Source organism: Bidens hawaiensis, unplaced genomic scaffold (assembly GCF_021521415.1).
Source record: "Bidens hawaiensis isolate Kalapana, Puna unplaced genomic scaffold, B.hawaiensis_p1.1 tig00042505_1, whole genome shotgun sequence".
Lineage (NCBI taxonomy): Eukaryota > Viridiplantae > Streptophyta > Magnoliopsida > Asterales > Asteraceae > Bidens > Bidens hawaiensis.
In genome coordinates, this window is record NW_027497540.1 from 116,097 (window position 1) to 137,811 (window position 21,715).

General features: G+C 32.8%; 1 protein-coding gene across 1 annotated transcript; it reads left to right on the plus strand.

The window, feature by feature from the left end:
• The first annotated feature begins 2,180 nt into the window (after nucleotides 1–2,180).
• Nucleotides 2,181–8,291, plus strand: LOC143593690 (uncharacterized). Its single transcript, XM_077073244.1, has 16 exons — nucleotides 2,181–2,323; nucleotides 2,423–2,439; nucleotides 3,101–3,212; nucleotides 3,294–3,391; nucleotides 3,888–3,984; nucleotides 4,069–4,158; nucleotides 4,259–4,321; nucleotides 4,856–4,930; nucleotides 5,017–5,082; nucleotides 5,539–5,616; nucleotides 5,727–5,834; nucleotides 5,921–5,998; nucleotides 6,947–7,066; nucleotides 7,173–7,216; nucleotides 7,463–7,520; nucleotides 8,164–8,291. The coding sequence occupies exons 1-16, from the start codon at nucleotides 2,288–2,290 to the stop codon at nucleotides 8,170–8,172; spliced, it is 1,149 nt and encodes a 382-aa protein (XP_076929359.1). The 5' UTR covers nucleotides 2,181–2,287; the 3' UTR covers nucleotides 8,173–8,291.
• The last annotated feature ends 13,424 nt before the right edge of the window (nucleotides 8,292–21,715 follow it).

Consider the following 21,715-nt stretch of genomic DNA (forward strand, 5'->3'; position numbering starts at 1 on the left):
GGAACCGGCTGTTTTATACTCGGGTTTTTGATACCCGAACCCGTACTCGACCCTACCCGTAAGGTACGGATAGGGTATGCATTTCAGTACAAAAACCCGTACCTGGAAACGGACCCGATTTATACCCAGTAATACCTGAAAACCGAAACCGGTTCCATACCCGGAACGGGATTTTTCCAATACCTGAAACAGGGTTTTTCAAATACCCGATCTATATCCGAAAAATACCCGAAAATACCCCTAAAAATTGTAACCCTTTAAAAAAATCCAATCTATACCCGAAAAAAAAACCCCGCAAAAAGCTCCAAAAAAACCCAAAAATAGGGTTTTTTCAATACCCGAAAATAGGGTATTCAAATACCCGATTTTAGAATACCCAGTTCGATACCCGACCCGAACCCGATGCATAAGGTATGGTTTTTAGAGATAATACCCGGACCCAAACCTGACCCCGGGTATTACCAATACCCGGTCATACTCGAACCCGATTCCATACCAAACCCGGGTATTTGACAAACCCAATTTGTGCACCTCTACTTACATAATTGACGACTTCAGTTTGCTGGATTGTATAGGGGTTAGCTTTGTGGTTTAGAGACTTTTAAGAGTTTTATGGTTTATGTTTAGGGTTTATGATTTAGAGTTTAGGGTTTAGTTTAGCGTTTAGCTTTCGAATTCAGATAGGTTTTGGGTTTAGCTTTAGGGTTTCTGGTTAAGATTCGACATGCTGGTTCCAATGCCGATGAAAGCAATTCAATTGGAGTTCGTTTGAGTCAGTTCCCTACTTTTTTTTTGGAGTTCACCAATAAATTCACTCCAGTGTTGTGCATAAAGTAATTAACTTATACAACTGACATCTTTGAGTGCTTATTTGAATACATATCATGATATGCAATGTTGTGCATTAAGTAATTAACTCCCTTGTGCGTTAAATAATAGTTCCCTATTTTTTTAAGTTCACCAATGAACCACAAATGATTAACTCATACAGCTAATATTCTTGAGTGCTTCATTGAATACAAATCATTAATGTTGTGCATTAATTTATTAACTCCTTTGTGAGAAAAATAATAAAATAACTAATGGGTGTGAACATTTGATACAAAGGATTGAAAACTAAGGGGCTGTATGTTTACATATAAATGGAACCAGTAAGAGTTGAATATCTTATTCGGTCAGAGTTCAGACAGTTTGGTTACAAGAAGAAAAAACCATTTGAATGAGTAACATTAGGTCTGAATCGGTTAGCATGTGATAAATGTTGAATGGGAAATAGGAGGATGCCTGATTTGGTCATATCTAACCGATTCAGATATTATTGAACCAAACACCCTAAAAGAACTAAAGCACAAGTATTAATATACATGCCGGATAGGGTTTTCTTTAATATGTGTGCCAAAATCTTATATATAAAGGACCATATATTTCTTCTCCATTACTCATATTACTGGTTTTTTTATAGGGAAAAAAAACCTATTAACATGTATACGAAAACTATCTATCCTTGAGTGTTGAGGCTTCCAACAAGATATCAACATTTTCCATTTAGCATGTATAACCTTCGTCATTATGTTTGTATCATCTAACCCTGTCATTGTTAACAAAAAAACATTGGTTTGAGATGTTTATATGTTATTGTTAACAAAAAAAAATTGGGTTAAGATGTTTATATCTTCTGACGGCCTGATGAATTTGGTGCAAAACACAAGACACAACCTTGAATATGTCACAGTCCTTTAAGGGTTGAAAACAAATACAAACAAACCAGTAATTAAAGTTTTCATCAGATATGGTCGTGAATCATGATGGTGAAAATAAGGGAGTAGCAATGCTTAATACTCTGGCAACTAAATAACTATTGCCTGTTTCAATTAATAAGATAATATTACAAAGTGATAATACATGACCATAATTATTCACCCGCTCAATATTTTCCGACGTTTAACATCCTCTTCAACACACGAATTCAATAAGATATGTCAGCATCACTTTTTTATAGTTTTACGCCTCAACCGCAAAAACCACTAAACAAAATAGTGAATTTTTATAAAACTCATTCTTAAAGTAACTTTGGTTTTTATAAATTGTTTGAAATGTAAAAAGTTAACGTAACTTTAAAGCCCCTCAATTCAATTCAATTTTCAAACTCCCAAACCGTTTTATCTTTAATTAATTCTTTACCACATACAAAAACCAACCACCGCCGATCTACCACCGTCCACCACCTTCACCGCCACCGTCACTCTGTCTACATTCCGGCAACACTCAAAATTCTCACATCTCAACAATGACATCAAACGACACTGCAAATTTCGATCTCAGAGTACTTAAATTTATTCGTTTAAATTCTATTTATTATTTGAATTGATGCTGATTTAACGGTTTTCTTGTGTGTCTGTTGGTCGATCTGTAACCCACACAGTCCAGCTACGGATCTAGGTGAGTTGCATCGTTTTTACTTAATTTGTTCTCAGTGGCAAACGGGTCGGGTCGGGTCGGTCCCGGCCACGGGTCAAAACGGGCTAGGGTCGGAACGGGTCGATTCAATAAAGGGTTATTTTGGTTCGGGTTGGTAAAAAAAGGGTTATTTTGGTTTGATTCGAATCGGGTTCGGGTTAAAATGGGTCGGTTAAAAAGGGTTATTTGGGTTCGGGTCGGGTCAAAAAAGGGTTGTTTTGGATCGGTTCGAAATGGCTTCGGGTTGAAATGGGTCGGTTACAAAAAGGGTTCTTTTGGTTTGGGTCGATTCAAAACGGGTTATTTTGGTTCGGGTTGAAAATGGGTAGATTCAAAAAGGGTTATTTTGGTTCAGGTTGGGACGGGTTCGGGTTGAAATGGGCCATTCAAAAAAAGGGTTATTTTGGTCGGGTTGAAAATGGGTCGATTCAAAAAGGGTTATTTTGGTTCGGGTCAAATTGGGTCGATTTAAAAAGGGTTATTTTGGTTCGGGTCAGGACGGGTCGGGTCGAAATGGGTCGGGTCAGAACCGGTTTCGCGTTAGTACAGGTTCGGGTCGGAACGGTATTGCATCATTGCTATTTTACCTAATTTGCTACGAGTTTCACAATTGATAAGATTACTGTACGATTTTGTGTTGCAGTGAGTACACATTTGCTGATGTAGGAAATTTGGATCACTGCACGAAGTATTTGAACCAGACGCTAGTCACATTTGGATTTCCGGCTTCTCTGGATCTGTTTGCAACTGATCCGGTTGGGGTTTTTTCCCTCTGTATATGATTTTGTTGTTCTGAGTTAGGTTTTTAAGCGTATCTATTGTTTGTTTTTGTTTAGGTTTCGATTGCGCGGACTTGCAATTGTATATACTCGCTGTTGCAGCAACGACAACGTGATATTGAGTTTAGAGAATCTACTAATGACCAGAGGCAACGGTAAGCTTCTTATTACTGGAAGTATTTAAGTTCACATGTGACATTTGGTTAGTTAAGTATCACATTGTAGAATTTGTAATTTTAATTTGGGAAGTGAATCTTTGAAGCCCTAAATTTAAGCTGATATAGATTTATCCAAGTTTTAGATCATACACTTGCCATTATCATGTAAACCGACACAGGATGAGTAGATATAATTGTACCTGTCATTGTCATGTATTAGCTATTGTTATATTGTCAAATGAGGCGTTTGATATCTCTTGAACTACATTATGTATAATATCAACCATCAAGCTTTACTATTAACAATTTAACATGTAGCAGAATTGTAAAAAATGAGGGGATGCTAGTTTGCATCATTCTTTTGACCGCGCTCCATTTAAACTTACTTGTGGACTTTAAACTAAGATTGTTAAGCTATACACATTGGTAGCTTATACCGAACTGTAACATTAAGTTTTTAGTCAATTGTGATAAGTTTTGAATTTTCTTGCAGACTTTCATCAGACATATCAAGATTAGAGGCTAAAGTAGAGAGGCTGGAGTCACAATTGTCAGCTAAAGATAGGGAAATAGCGACTATTACCCGCACAGTAATGCACACGTGTGTGTGTTAGTGTGTGCATATTGATATTGGTTTGTATTTTTACATGTTTGCTTACATTTCTTATGATCAGGAAGCCAAAGCAAAAGCGAGTTTAAAGGCCCAAATTGAGAAGTTACAGCAGGAAAGAGATGAATATCAAAAGATGGTTATTGGAAATCAGGTATGATTTTTACTTTCTTATGCATCTTTTTGTATATTCTCATCTTGTTTTGTTTCTTTTGTAAATAACTCACCATCTTCATCATGTCTTCTTGCAAAAGCAAGTCAGAACTCAACAAATACACAAGATGAAGAAAAAAGAAAAAGAGTACATTAAGTTGCAGGTATGATGATCTCTTAATGCATTTAAATCCCATCAATTGTCATTTATATATAGATGCTTGTGTTAGTTAATTTTCATTAGTAAGTAAATAGAATAAACGAACGGTTCACAAATGTACATAAACGAACATAACTATTGATGAACGAATGTGAATGGACATAATTGAAGAAACACTAATTAAAATAAACTTGAACTTTAAGAAAGTTAAATGAATATATAAACGAATGAACTTAATCAACTACACCAACAAACGTAAAACAAACATAGAACGGCCACAAACATTAATGAACGACAATGACATGTGTTCCTGTTTGGGGCCTATTGAATATTTTTAATGGATTCTGTCATTTCACATTTTCACTGATTCATACTAAATAAATAACGAGCTAATGAATAATGATCACTTTAACTAACCGAACAAATCTTTTTGTTCATGTTCGTTCATTTACTAAATAAATGAGCATAAACGAATTTTTCGTCGAACGGTTCACTGAACGTTTGATTCGTTTACTTGTCTAATTATATTTCTTTGCAGGAGCGACTAAATCAAGTTATGATGGAGAAAAAGAAGGAATCTAGAGCAGGCATGGAAATTATGAATTTACTACAGGTAACTTAATCAATGTTGAAATAATTTTGCAGATTATGAATGAAGTTACTAAATTTTTTACTAAAAGTTGTTTTTTTTAACGTCAGAAAGAAGGCCGACAACGTGGGACATGGAATGGGAAGAAGGCTGACAACGATTTCTATAAAAAGATTGTATGTTGTAACTTATAAAGCTAGTTTTGTCCTTGCTTCAATATATATACATAATACACACACATACGGTTCATGAGAAAACCACAAATTATGAGAAAACAATAACAACCAATCAATATTTTAAAAAAAAAAATTTCATCCCTTTTAGTTGTACGGTTAGTATTGTAAAACATAAAAAAAATGTAGCTCGCGAAGTTACATAAATGTAGCCCACAAGTTACATATATGATATATGTGTCTCGTACGAGGTACATATGCATAGCTTACGGGTTTTCTATATTTATATTTTTTTTTGGCAAGATTAGTAAGATACAAAATGAATGAAATATGTTTAAAAGTGGTTTTCTTGTATTTTTTAAAAAGTTTTCTATTGATCCCTTCTCCACGCGCGCACACGCACACACACACACATATATGCATGTATATGTATATACTCATGTTTATATGCTGTTTTAGGTGGATGCATATGAAGCAAAAAATCAAGAATTGGTTACCGAGAATTCTGATTTAAGAGCATTGTTACGATCAATGCAGGTATGCTATCATTCTTATATATTGCAAAAATATAATAATTTACATTTGTAACATAATGTGAAACTAGTATAATGTTTTACACATTTTTTTACATATATAACGGTTTATAGATGGATATGAGGGAATTTCTGAATGCACCAAATGGTTCATCCAAACATCCTTCCCCGGTCAACGAAAGGGATATTGACCCGTCTCAGTCCCCATTGGGTGGTAGGACGGTATAAGTCGATACATTAACAAGTTTTTATGTTGCAAGGTATTTAGTATATATGGTAAGTATAAACTGAAAGTTTGTTAATATCAGGATGTGTTTGACTTGCCGTTTCATATGGGTAGAGATCAAATAGAAGCGTTTCTTCGAAACAAGGTGGCTTCGATAAAGGTGGTGTATTATTTGTTATTTAATTTTTATATTCATTCATATATACGTACATATAGAGGGTTTGGATCTCTTCAAAACTCCATAAAGTTAAGAACTTCAAAAACTTCTTATAGTCAATCATTTTATTTACTTATTTTATATTTCACATTATTTGAGGGTAGTTTTGTTATTATTTATATGCAGTTTATTGATTTATATGTAACCACATGGTTCCATATATGTGATAACCAAATTACTTATGGTGAATGAAAAAACTACTCTCAAATAATAATATTATATATAAAATAAATAAATAAAATGATTGGTTGTTTACGAGTTCTTAAATTATTTGGAATTTTTGAAAGGATCATTATCCTTTATGCTTTATGGTTAATATATGTGTGTGTGTGTGCATTTAACGTTGTATATAAGTATATAATACTTTATTTTTATTATAAAATATAAATATAATAGTCATTTTGTAAATATATATTTAATATATAAAATAAAAATTATATATAACATGCTAGTTTAGGCTCATAAACCTATTCGCGCTCGAGAGGCTTGGGCTCGATTATTAAACGAGCTTATTGGTAGGCTGAAGCTTGACTCGATTCTATTTTGAGTAGCTCACGATCGGTTTGGCTTGTTTACACCCCTAGGAGAGGTGTTAAAACAAACGGGTCGGGTAATGGGTCAAAATGGTTCGGGTCAAAACTGTGACTTTATGCTCGGGTCGAAACAGGGCAGGCCCCATATGCTGACTTGGCATCACTTTTTGTCTACCTTTTTGTATGTTTATAATCAATAAAGCATTAGATATTAATACAAAAATGAGATTCTTAAAATAATACTATTTGTATTTGAATCACATGTGCTGACTTTTGATTTTTTTACCCATTTATACAACATGGATTGACTCGTTTCTGTGTAAATGACGTTTAAATTGCTTTAATTTGCACCGTGAAGGAACGCATGGGTCAGCTACAAGATGCACAAAAAGAAGCTGAAGTAACTTCCGAAGCAACTGAAAGAGAGCTAGAGTTAGAAGCTCAACTTGTTGAAGCAAGAAGTATTATTCAAGAACAGGTATTTTCAATACAGATTAATAAATATAATATTTTTTTTATTTATTATAATACTAACTAATATTATAATTATGATTGAAGAAAACTATATTGTATTCTCTTTGCAGGCATCTATCATGTCTAAACAACTTGCGAAGTCCGAGAAACCTAGGTAATTCTTTACATTAGATTGGAGGTTACAAAACGGGCAAAACGGGTTTGGTCAAACACTGATTTCGGTTCTGTTTTCAGTTTCAACTGTAAGAATCTTCAATGCGAATAAACCGAAAACCGAACAGATGAACACCTTTATAAATAACAAATGTGTCAAATATAATTATTTTGAATAATATAATTTGGGCTAAAAATATACTTCGGTTGACTTATAATAACGATACTTGGGTCAAACTTTGTGCAGGAGGTTGAGTGGTCATTTGAATGCTGAAAGGGACTCCATCATATCATCAGCTGCTGAGGTAAACATTTCTAAGAAAAATAGTTTCTTGAAAGGAAAAGAATATGATTTAGAATTTGATTTCTTTAGCAAAAGTAGGAAAAAAGAAAATATTCTGATTCCGTAATTGTGAAAATCAAACCAATAGTTAGGGCTGTTTGGTAGCCTTTTAATGATTCCACTAAGAGGCTACCTCCAGAGGTAGAGTGTGTTTGGTTACATCTCTTGATGGCTCATGTAGCCTCTTATTGGTTAATTTCCAAAGACATACAGAGGCTATCTCTTAATCAGTCAGACCTCTTCTTGATGCAGCACTAGATTGCTAAACAGCCCTTGTAACTCTGTAAGTACCATGGGATTATAGGTAATGATTGATGTGGGCTATGTTTTATATTAAACGGGTCGAAGCTAAACTGTATTGTTACAAGTCCATTTCATATATACCCCTGAAAACTTACATAATATCATCATATTTACCTAATTGGAAATTAATAATAAATACACTAATTCAAAATTTTTAATTTCTTATATTTATTTAATTCATTAAATACAATTTATCGAATGGGAAGGGTATATTTGGCAAAATCTAAACAAGGCATAAGTTTTTTGTTGGGTAAATGTGGTATTGTGATTTTGGTTACTTACCTAACTGATTGCGCTTTCAGGGTGTATGATTCAGTCGAAGCCGCTTCATTCAAGTCGGGTTTGGTTTTATGTTCTAGCATGTGTTGTGTAGTAGTAGCAATTCATGTCACCGGCCATTTGACATCCTATCATATTTATATAGCTAGTCTTAAATATGTGCTACAATCAAGAACCAATGATTAGTTATGAATTAGCGATATTCATGGTATCGCGCTAATGTGATTCGTTTAATCTTTTTTCATCTTCATGTCGTTAACTCTTGAGTGTACGTGTCAAAAAAAGTGGGCCGGGTGATGGATGGGTTCAAAATTGGTAATGCGTAAACTTTTGGGCCTGGGTAACATGTGGGGGTCAAATTTAGTGTTTACGACATGTTTATAATTTGGGAAAATTCCCAAAATAGTCTATTTTGACCAATTTTTTTTAGAAATAGCCTAGGTTGCAAAAAATACCAAAAATAGCCTATTTTTTTCCCCGTCGGATCCGATGGAGTTTCAATGGAATTTGTGGACCTTTAAAATTGCGCCATGTGTCAACGCATTAATGGATCTGACGGAATTCGTTAAAGAACCGTAGGATCTGACGGAAATTTTAATGGATCCAATGAAATTTTTCATATTCTACCTCTTAACTCATAAACATTCATAACCAACCTCCATCTCTGTTTTTCTTATTTCTTTACAAAATCAAGAATATTTTTAGTGCAAATCGCTTAGTTTTTTGAGAACATAATCATAATGTTCAGTTTCACTTTAGAACTCAACATCAAAAATCCCCGAATTGAAAATCTAGGGTTTGACAGACAAACTATACAGTTGGATCGACTGCTATTATTACGTCGCCCAGAACACGAATTTGTCGGACAGCTTAAAAAAACATCAGATCCGTCGGAAAATCTGAATGCTTGCCAATATTTGATAGGCTATACTAATCCGTCGGATCAGTTTGTGTTTCCCCTGTATCCGATGGAAAAAATAGGTTATTTTAAGGATTTTTTGAAAACCTAGGCTATTTCTAGAAAAAAGTTGGTCAAATAGACTATTTTGGGAATTTTCGCTTATATTTTTGGGTGTAAATGTGTAATGCACAAATTAATACCGAATACAAGTATTTGTTTCCGGTAGGATATGAACCTAGTAATTTGAGTTGGAGCTCAATTTATTTCAAGCTCGACTTATTTAACTCGACAAAGTTTGGGGGAGCTATATATCTGAAGGTCGAACTTTGCTAGTGATAAAGTTTTCGTGTTTGAGTTTGAGCTTGGCTTGTTAATTACTTTTATTGATTGTTTATTAATATTTCCTAGTCAGTTTATTAATATTTATATTTTGATAAATATATAACTATTTACATATACAAATTTAATTTTAAATATATATTATTTAGTTCTTTTTTGGAACGACCAATAAAAATAGACAAACCAGGCAAGGAGGTTGCCTCAAGCGATTACAACCGTCAAACCAAGAACGAACATCCAAAACGAAACAACCTATTACAAATTTAAATACTGCCAGTCCTCCCATTCAAAGAACGCATCTTCTACCTATTCTTACTATAAAGGAAACCCAACGTCTTTATTCCCCACTACATAATTTACTTGGGCCGGCTTGTGATAAAAAACTAAATTATTCCTTGATTTCCATAAGCACCATATCTTGACTAAATAAATGACATGGAATCCTTTCGCCTCAGTCTTTGAAAGACCCGAGAACTTATACACCTCCAACAAATCTCTAGTGCAAAAAGAATAGACGGAAGCGATCTTACAACATTGTGAAGTTACCGACCACGTTGCTTGGGCAAAATTAAAAGAAACAAAGATATGTTCTGCCAACTCCTTATGAGCGCCACATATCAGACAAAGCACTTTGCCCAAAGCCACCGTAACATTCCTCTTTGCCAATGCTAGTGAAGCAGGTATCATCTCCAATTCTGCCCTTCACGCGAGAATACCAACCTTCCTAGACGCCTAATTGCTCCGCTTAAACACGTACTTGAGACATCCTCAAGGTTTTTAACAGTGGCGAATCTAGAAAAAAAAATATAGGGGTAACCCAAATTTTTTTTTACCGTACATTGATACAAGACCCATTACGAAGTGGGCCCCTATTTTTTTGTAAAATTTTAATTGGGTTTAATGCCTAATGACTCTAGTTTTTAACATCATATTTGACCAGACTTGGTAAATTTACGTCGAAATGCAGAATTGATTGTTTTTAATAAAATTTATATCAAAACTTAGAGAAAAAATAAGCACGTTGTGACAACATATTTCGGAGTATACAAAACGCTATATTTTGAAGTTATAAGAGAATAACAAAATACGTCAAATTGTGGCTAAAACAAAATTTTTTTAACAAGATTACATTAATATATATATTTTTTATTTGTTACTTGTGAATTGAGAATATATAAATAAAACAGTAAATTAAAAAAATTAAAAGAAATAAGCTCAACTAAATAAACTATACCAACAAATTATAATTAAATAAATAATATACAAATAAATAATATTTATAAATCCAAATTCTAGATGAATTTCAATTTTGCTGTTAAGAAAAAAAATGAATTTCAGTTTTTTTCTTTCAGTTTATCAGTAGTAAATATGTGTAAAAAAACAATATTAAATTTTTAATTTAATAAAAAGTCAAATGAAGGGCATTTAAGGACAAAAGAAAAACGTGAATTCTTTTTACTTTTACCTTATGAGTTAAAGACTCTGGACCTAACTGCAAATCAAAACCCCTTTCTATTTCTTATCATCTTCTTCTTCCTCCAAGTCTGTAACTACATTGCCGGAAAAAAAATCCGATGAAACCTTCCTCACTTTATCTCTTTATATGTTCAGGGGCAACCTAACATTTGCTTAGGGGTATCCTATTACATATAAAAGGAAAATTAAAAAAAATTATACTAATTTTGGTTTAAGAGTATGGTTAGGCATGGATACGAAGGAATGGCTTTTAGAAGTGTTTTGTTAATTAAAACGTTTGTTTAGGAAGAAAAACAATATGTTTATAAAATAGATTTAAAATTTTATTTATTTATTAATGGCATTTGTCTAGATCTTAACTGTTAAATGTGGAATCACTATATGGCTGAAACCATGTTAAATGTGGAATCACTATATCTCCCTAACAATGGAGAGATCTATATAAGAATAACAAAGTTACAACTTACAATCAAGGAATACAAGAAATACATAAAGAGGACAACAATATATAAAAAATACAAAGATAGTTATCTAATATTAACTTTGTAAGGAATCGAATGGGACACTAAGCGGTTAAGATGTCTCAGCATGCGTTTTGCTAGACGACCATTATGTTCTAATAAGACTGATTACGATATTCTGTCTTAAAATGCGTTGTCACTAGTATTTGCTAACGTTCTTTCTTGCATAAGAACTGTCATGTCAAATAATTAACAAAATTACATAATCTTCGTTCTTTTAAATGCTGCATTCTGTCTTTAAAAAAACTAATATGAACTCACACCTATGTTCATTGACATATACACAAAATTAGATTGTACCTCCTAATTAACAAGTAAAAGTCGATAGATGAGTAAACAATAAGCTACACATAAGTTTTTCATGACAAATTTACTTTTAGCATTATTTGATGACAAAATAAATATATTCATTTAATATGATAACTTTACTTTTGTGGGTTTCCCTTGAATACATTTTTAGTAATTTTTATAAAATATAATTTGCAAAACTTCAGAAAAAGTGAAGACAGAAATGTGGAGATAGGAAGCACATATGAAGGATTTATATTTTTCTTGTCGACTGATTTTTGAACGACAGAGAATAAATTAAAGAAAGATAATAACATTAATATTTTATATATATATATTTTCGAATGGTTGTCATACAAGTAAAGTTGTGGAGAAGAAGTCGGCAAGTACATGCATGCAATTGATATATTGATTAAAACACGAGTTACTCATACAATACATGTTAGCTAAAACTTGTTCAACCTCTAATATTTGTGTGACAAAGTCAAAAACCCAAACAATATCTATGGGTTATATAAAGTCAACTGTGACTCAAGTACTACTTTGTAAGCAAAGGGAAAACCCCATGCCTTAAGGTATAGTCGTCGGCCAATTCAATACACATATTAGTTAAATCAGATTTTTATCTTTTTGAAAGTAAATCTTTTACGCTAATTAATGTAAATTGAGTATGTTCTCAGTTTTTTATAATAATAACAATATGAGGATGATATATCAACTTGACATGTGTCCTTATGGGCGGAATCATTGGAGGATTTATAGATTTTTTTTAAAGCTTGCAATTTTTTTTTAAAATAAAAGTATAAGTTTTTACTATTTGGATGCCAAATGTAGTTGGCAATGAAAATAACCTTTTTATAACCCGGCAAACAATTTTTGTCCAAAATAATAAATCGGTTAAGATCGCCAAAATATTAAAACTGAACCATCAAACCGCTACAACAACCCGACCAACTCGGTCCACATAGCTTGGCTTATCATTTCCCATAACCATAGTCAACGTATTGGCCCAAAACTTTTATCAAAATCACCGAAATATTCTACAAACACCAATAATTAGAACTAATTAGCGTTTTTTGAATAACATCTCTCAATAAAGATCCTAATAATTGATTTGTAGCTTCAAATAAAAATTGGGAAATCTTGACATAAAATCTTATGCTTCGTGATCATACGGTTTTCTTCGATATAATCCAAGTGTAAGTAATTGTCATGGTCGGGCAATATTTATTTTTGAAGTAAATCAAGCACTCCAATCATTTGTCTATCTTAAGTTTAAATAAAACTCCTTTTCATTTAGCAACTTGATTGACACTCCAATAATCATCTATAAGTAGACCAACATGATCAATTCATCACATCATCCTATCAACTTTCTCATTAAGCCAAAATGGACAATCAAGATTTCCAAAATAACCAAACCCTATTTTCTGTTCTTAAAGGAGAAGAGTTCCCAGTAAGCAAGAATATTCTCTCTCGAGAATCATCAGTTGGGCAATCGTCGCGAATTTACTATCAAAACACAACCAACGAAGGTGTACCCTTTAAATGGGAGATGCAACCAGGAACACCATTGAATCCACCACGAGTTGAGGTTATACCACCGCCAACACCACCACCAGCGGTGCAAAGCTTAGCACTTCCTCTCCCCAAAGTCGTTGATCAAGACAACTCGAAGAATTTGTTGTCTTGGAGGTTTTGGTCTTGGAAGAGGTTAAGCAAGAAGTTTAGGTTACAAAAATATGATCAACAAGGACATTGCCCGAGGTTTAATAAGCATGCACCTAATTATTCGGATGGAGATTCTGATTCCGAGTTTGTGGGATGGGATTTTCATGATTCAAGATCTTCATCGTTTTCGTCTTCTTCGTCTTTAGGTAGCCATAATGAAAGGCTCACTAGAGGACCATTTCTATGCAGTCCATGGAGGCCACAAAGGGGGAATTTATGAAACATCTGCGACATTTCAAATTGATATTCTTTTGAAAAACTATGTTGTTTAATGTTTAGAGTTAAAGGTTATTAATTAATTATTTTTTCTCTTTATCCTAATACACCACCAGGAAATAGGAGTGATGCTATGTTACAGATTCAAAGACTAATTTTAATTGTTAATAATAATAAGATTTGTAGCCTGGTGATATTAAGGCGTTTTTTAAGGTGGAGTTCATTTAAAATAGTTATTTACGAAGGGTTCACATCTTATCTTATAATATATTAAAGCAGTTTGTTAAGTACATATACAGCTATTAACAAGGTTATTAAGTTTTATATAGAAAATTGCATAATGTTGGGCATGACATGGTGAGATTGTTTAATGCTGGGCCTAACATGGTGAGATTGTTTATAATTGGCAAAATGTTGTCATTCCTTGTCATGTGGAGTCAAAAGCTTTGCTGACTAAAGAGACCGTGTAAAACACATATTGGGCCAAAGGGAATCATTATGGGCCATGTAATTATGGTATCATATACTTATAGTACCTTCAGTTTTAGTATTAATTAGGATAGAGATTGTGTAATGCACCTGTGATTAAAAAAATTTTAAAAAAATAAATTTAATTTTGTACATAATAACATACTTTATGGATTAATAATATATAAATAATGATAAACAAAATTTTACAAATTCATAAATCTCTAAAACCTTTTTAAATACAGCATTGGATAGTAACCTGTGTGATTAGAAGAAATGTTAAGATTATTATATTTAAACATATTCAAATGTTAATTTATAACTTACTAATAGGATATTTAACAAAATTATATATATACATAAATATAAATATATATATATACACACACACACACACACTAGCTTTTAGCCCGCGTATTAAGCGGGTTGTTTTTACGTTTGTTCTATTATTACGAATATACAATTTTTTGGATTTAATTTAATTTATTGTAAGGAATCTGCTTTATTCATCAATGCGTTGGACCGACATGAGCTACAATTAGAGTTAAGCTGGAGTTATGCTTTGGACTGAGATGAGCTGAGTTTAGAGTTGGGGTGCAGTTTAAGTGTACTGGTAGGTTTTTAGTAGGTTTGTATGGGTTGTAGGCTTTTAACATGCATAATGTTTGTTGTTTTTGCTGGTCGGATGTCGAGTCAGTGGATAATATATTTACCAGGTGTCACATGGCATTGGTAGTTGACAAGTTTTGAGTAAGTCGTGTGTTACGGGGTTTATTTAGGTTTTTGTTTTTAATCATTCTGCTATTATATTTTTTGTAGTGACTTGTTTTATTTTATTTTTAACAGAGTTTCGTTTTGATTTAATACAATTAGTTTGTAGTGTTCATTATATTTTAATGTTTAAGCTATTTCAATTGTGATGCGTAGTTTTTTTAGATTTTTAACAAACAAATATAAACGAACATAAACACATCCATTTTCAAATGAACAAACATGAACACAAATAGTGGAGGAACCAGGTCTTTAAACAATGATGCAATCTGCAAGATGTGATACTTGATGAGAAACTGTAATTAACAACGCCTAAAGTAAGATGTTTCACTTCATTGACATTTATTATCCAAGCATAACTGGTTTGCACACAAGATGCACAGAAATTTCATTTAAATCGACAAAAAACCAAATTTTAGAAATTAATTGTGAATGATTTGTAAATTTATTTGGGTCAACATGCCCAAATCTCAAGTAGAACTAAACAACCGGGTAATTTACACATGAGTACTCGTATTGGCCCGTAAAGCCTAGCCTTTAAATGGTTATAGTTCAACTATCTAGAGGTCTTCCTGAAAATACACACAAAATGGTTTAGCACTCTGAAAGTAGTCTTGAACTCTTGACTGCAACATGCCATAAAACCCTTTTGACTTTGCAAAAGATGTTGACCAAATGGTAAAATTTGACCAAGAAACTCTTTTCACCTGCACAGAGGTTACATGGTGCATGAACCAATCTACTCGAACTCGAAAATTTGATACGAGCGAACACAACCCAAACCCAAAATTCACGCCGGCACACAAACTCGAACACGACTTGCATAATTGTACGTTGACTCGAAAAACGGGCCGTTTGACCTGAATTTTTGTATTTATTTTTTAATATTTTCGCATATTATTAATACTTCAAACTTACAGTTTTGAAACAAAAAATATAAATTATATAAAGCATATTACATTTTAATTGAAAAATTTACGCGAATTTCCTTTTTAGTTTTAAATTTGGCATAAGATAGTCAACTAATTTAATTAGTTGCATGAAACACATTTTTTTAAAAAGTATAATAAAAATTTAATGGGTAAAACGGGTCAACCTGCAAACTGCTTGGTAGCCACGGACACTACCTGTTTAGCTAAGCATGTTAACAGGTTCAACCCAAAGCTGTTTATACAAAACCCAAACTTGCAAATTTTGTGTTATTTCATGTCATGTTAGATATTCACACTCCTATCTAATTACATTGTAAATATTGTTAGTTTTGAGAATGACATATTTGTTACAAATGATTTATAATTGAGAAACATGGGTTCTTAGCTTCTAATTGATCGTTCCATTATCATGTCCTTTGGGTTCCATTAGAATATTACTTAATGAATCAAGAAGATGGAACCAATTAAGTTCACCGGTTGTATTGTTTACCGAGAACCTGTCAGTGAGCCATCTAGACCGGTTGACAACCTGCTATGAAAGTTGATCATAGTAGTGATTTTCTAATCTTATTTTTAAAACTATATTAGCATGAAAAGAGAATTCAGAACTCACGAGTTGGTTCCAAATTGATCAAGAGCACCATTAGATGGGATTGTCCGGCCAGAATATTGTGGAAATGCTGCTTCACAAACACAAAGAACCAAAGAAAATAAAAGGTTCAATAACAAAATATAAAATGTTCAAACAGGAAGCCTTGCAAAATTGAAAGGTTCTTTAGATTTCCAAGTTATCATGTGGGTAACCTCCACTAAGTAAGTTACTATTAACATACCTACAACATATAGAATATAGAAACAAAATCTCAGTTACTTCAAGGTACAAAGATCAATTATATAAGATAAGCACCACTAACTTTACCACCTTCACTTTCAATATTCCGCATACTCTCCGAACTGTCAGTACCAACTTCCGTATCCCGCAAACCAACCCTCTCAGGTTTTGTCCATCCCAAACCCAACGAGCTAGGCCTCGAACCACTCCCGGAACCAGCACCACCTACCACCCCATATAACTTATCCAAATTGACGGATACAAATTTGGATTCGGAAGCCCCATGGTTGTTGTTAGCCATAATCCGTAACAACGCATCTAAACACTAACCCTAGGTTTATATCAGCTTCACGGCAATGAAAATAAATAAGACTGTAATTGATAAATAGGGAGATGCTACTGCTGATGCAGCTGTACGCTTCAACACCGAACTTAAGTCATCGATATTAGCAAGAACAATGGCAACATTGTTTGCTTGATAAGCCTTTGCAGAAGTGGCAATAGACTCGCCAAGAGCCCGGTAAGATGAAGTGGACAAACCGGTTGTGCTTTTCCCAAGCCCAAATGAACCGACCCGTAAAATTCAACGACCTGTTTGTAATTAATTTCAATAACTTAAATTATATAACAGAAAACCCAAAATTCTTACCAAATCACATACAAAAATCAAATTCGGCAAAAGCAGAAACTGACATGACGATTTTATCACACTTTTTTTTGTGAAGGATTAGGGCTTGAGTTAACCTAATTCACCAAATCGCGTTCATTTGAATCCTAACATACAATTGCGCAAGTAATCTTAGATTTCACGTTCCAATTCAATGAACAAATAGCAATTGAGACTACAATTTTAAGCAAGATTAGGGTTACCTGATAAAATCGAGTGCGTTAAAGAACCGAATGCAACACATCTCATAATTTCAGTTAATTGGAAACCCATATGCTAAAGCCGATCGATTAATGCCCACATGCAAGAAAAGACTTTCTGTGGAATCAAAGAACGCCTTCATCTAAGCTTCATAATTGAGACCTGAAAAGAACGACTATTGAGGAAGAATGGATATAGAGAGCGACGTGAGGGATCCAATAGTAGGCATTTATATAGATTGATGATATATATATATATATATATATATATATATATATATATATATATATATATATATATATATATATATCTCAGAAAGATTTAAAAGTTTTATTATCATTTCTTCATTACTGTCTGACACAGCTTCCTCAGTTGTTTTAACAACTTGTTTTCAATTTAAAAAATTATCAAAACTTCCAAAGCCATTAGTAACAGAGTAGACATGGATTAATAAGTTTTACAAAGCCATAAACCGTCAATAAGTTTATCATTGTTTTACAAAATAATAAACCGTCAAGGTAGTTTGTAAGGAATGAAAAGGCGTCCTAAAAACAAATTAAACATGCGAACAAAGTTTCCTTACATACTAACTGCCAGTCTATAATTTTAACTTAGCCAGTAAATTGCTTTAACCTTTACTTAATTATTACTTAGATAATATTAGAACTATTTCTTAAAGGGGTGTTATTATGCCATGATTCAATACTTTAAGGGCTTAGCCCATCATACAGTTTATAAATTTATAATGCATATATAATAGAATCAGAACTTCTTACTTGAATAAGAATGACAGACTAGTAACACTCCAATAGTAAGACTTCAAAGCTTGAAGTTTTTATTAATATGATGGATATTATACAAGAGTGCTGAAAGGAGAGAAGAGAGGTGCTAAAACTTAGAGTGCCTCTATCTAAAATCTAACTCCCCTTTTATAGGGAAAACACACGGAAAAAGTACAAAACAAATAAATTAAAATTACAAAAGTTATAGAAAAGTGAAGATGCTCTATAAGAGCAGGGCCATTTAAATTAGCATCCAAAGTCTCCATTATTGTGCTATGTCGGATAATCTTATCATGATTTAAAGGCTATCTCCTTTTGTCAAAGCTTTATCAGAGCACTCAGAGATTCCCATTATGAACAGGGAATAAGCTTTATTAATTTTGGACCTTTTCTTTTTCTTTGTCGGATTTGCTTTGGGAACATTCCCCCTGTTGGTCTATGAATTTTTGTTAGAGTTTTCTTAGATATTTCTTCAAGACTACATCTAGGCATGTGATGTCTTCTATTTCTTGTGCCTTTCCTGCTAAATAAGAGAACTCGTTATAATCTCCCTGATTATTAGACGAAATGGACATGGCCTTTGAGGAATTTGTTGTAGAAACATGTTTCTTTAATTCCCTCTTCATCTCTTCTATATAAGACTTGATAATTTCAGACTTTGAAACTTCTTGTTTTCCTTCTATTAACCTTTTCGAAATATGTTCGAACGAACTGTTGATTTCCTTTTGTTGTCTTTTTACCATCTGGGTTTTATAATATTCTATCCTTGAGGTAATTATATCCACCGTATCTTGGCCTTCAATCTTGTTGGTAGACATATTTATCCTGGTCATTTTTGTCCAGAACTTGGTATAACAAGTTCTTTTAAGGCATGGGAAATTATCCCATTAGGGTATACCCTGTGGTCGGCTTCCATTTCCAAATCCATGGAATTGAAAATTCTATAAAAAAGTACATTGAGGCTATTCCCTCAAACCATGAATTATTATTTTTGCTTCTATAAGATTGGGTGATACTTTTACCCATTCCAGATATAACTCTTTAAATGGTTCAGGAAGAATCTGAAATGTTGGTCCATATAGAATGAACCATTTTTGGAACCAACAAGGTATACCTTGTTTGAAGATATTATCACTGACTTTTATAAACTATGAATGTTGTCTTTTTGGATTCTCATAAAACAAACATTTCTCGAATCCATGGATATAATCCCAATAGTTATATTTATAAGTTTGATTGCCAGTTATTTCGGGATATATGAATTCCCTTTCTTTTAGCGTACTTAACCCCCATTTTTGAGGAGGTATAATTGTTTTTATAAAAGCTTTACTAAAATCATACATATTTCTTTCTCTCTCTTCGGGATAAAAGTGTCTTATTTCTGTAGTTTCTGTAAGTTGCATAATATTTTCATAATATTGCCGCGTTTTATAAGACGGCGCTTCATATGAAGCTGGTTCTATATATTTTTGCATAAGTATCTAAGGATCATCAAAAGATTCGATATCTTCTTGATTAGAAGGATAATTTTCTTTTGTCTCTCGGTTATGAACAGGAATCTTCTTCATCATTGTCTTGAGTAACATATGCATAAGTAGGAGCTTTTGAAGCTTCCTCTTCTTTCTGGGCTTGTATCATGGCCCTAATCTTTTCATATAACGGATCATTCGGGTCAATTCTGTATCATTTGTGTTGTTATTAACAACATTTAAGCTGGATGCAGCATTTTAGCTAGAAGCAATGTTTGAGGCTATAAGCCTCCTGGTTCCCATTTGGGCTAGGACTATTTCCTGCCTATTATTAATACTGAGTCCTCTACCTCTTCCTCTATTAGGAGAGCCTCTGCCTCTTCCTCGAGGAATCATTCCTGAAAACACAAAATTAAGCCGAAAAGATTATTTTCTCTTTTTCTTTTAGGATTTTTAACCTTTCTCTAACGTTATAAATTGTATTATAATAAAATCTGATCCTCCTTAGTCTATCATATGGATGAACAGGGAAATCAAGCTATATATCATGGATTATATGTATTTGATCTCTTATAATTAGATTATGAAGGTTTATATCCTACACTATATTATTGAATGAAATCTTTAAAGGACCTTTAATTTTTCTTCTCATTTATGTATTCCCAGGAAAGAAAATCAGGAAGACTGTTGTCAGTTCCTTTTTTATATAATATTTTAAAGTCAAAAGGGGCTAGCTATGACTGCCATCTGGCAAACATTTGTTTAGAAACATCATGCTTAAAATCCTTTTTAAACATGAATCTCGTCGCTTGACAGTCGGTTTTTATTATAAATTTTTGGTTATATAAATCATCCTGGAATTTTAGAACACACTTTAATATTGCTAAAATCTCTTTGGCTATGGTAGCATATTTCTTTTGGCTATCAGACCACTTTCCTAAATAGAATCGGACAAGATATTCTTGTTTAGTTTGAGGAGAAATTTGTTTTAGTATTCCTCCAAAACCTATGTCTGAAGCATCTGTCTCTACAATCTTATCCCAATTTGGGTTACCAATGGTTAAGCACGGAAGATTAGAGACCTTTTGTTTTATCTTTATTACTGCTTTTGTATGATTTCGTCCCAAGGCTTAGGATTTTTTTTTAATTATCATATAATATAGACGAATCTTTAGCTAAGTCTTTATAGTATGAGGCGATATAATTTAAACTCCCTAGAAATCTTTGCAATTGGGTTTTATCAATAATTTTATCAGAGAATTTATTTGCAAATTTTATACTCCTACTGATAGGGACTATTTTCCCCTTTTCAATTCTCTGTCTCAAGAACCTAACATTTGTTGAAATAACATCATTTTTTGACTAGAAATAACTAATCCGTTTTTTATTATAATATTTTTAAACAAATTTAAATGTTTAAAATGAGTCTCAATATCTTTTGAAAATACTAATATGACGTGGTGTTAACCCGATGGGTTCACAAATTAACGCGTTTAATCAGTTATTATTTGAATAACTAGGTTGTATTTAATAAAATAAAGACTATCTGGATAATTTTGAGATGCCAAATTAAATTGACACAGTATAAGCATATTTGGTTCAAAAAATTAATATGACAAGCAAATTTAGAGTGTTAAAACTGTTAAAAAGTATTTATATACGAGAACAAAATTTGATAAAAAGGTTGTAATTATTTTTCGATTTAAATGGGCTGTTTTCTGTTAACTAGCAAAAACACATGTTGTGTTCGGGTTCATGTTGTAACACAATTTCCAAGCTCTTTTCTTGTCCGGGTTTGTGTGTAGAGCTTCCGGATTCATATTGGGTTCGACTTACCAGCCCACAAACATGACCCGTTTAAAAGCCTTAAATTAAAGGGACATTCACATATTTCCCCTCATTAAACATCTTTAATTATATAGAGAAAATTACTGTTTGCGACCCTGTGGTTTTAGGGCGAAGGCACAATAAGTCCCCAAAA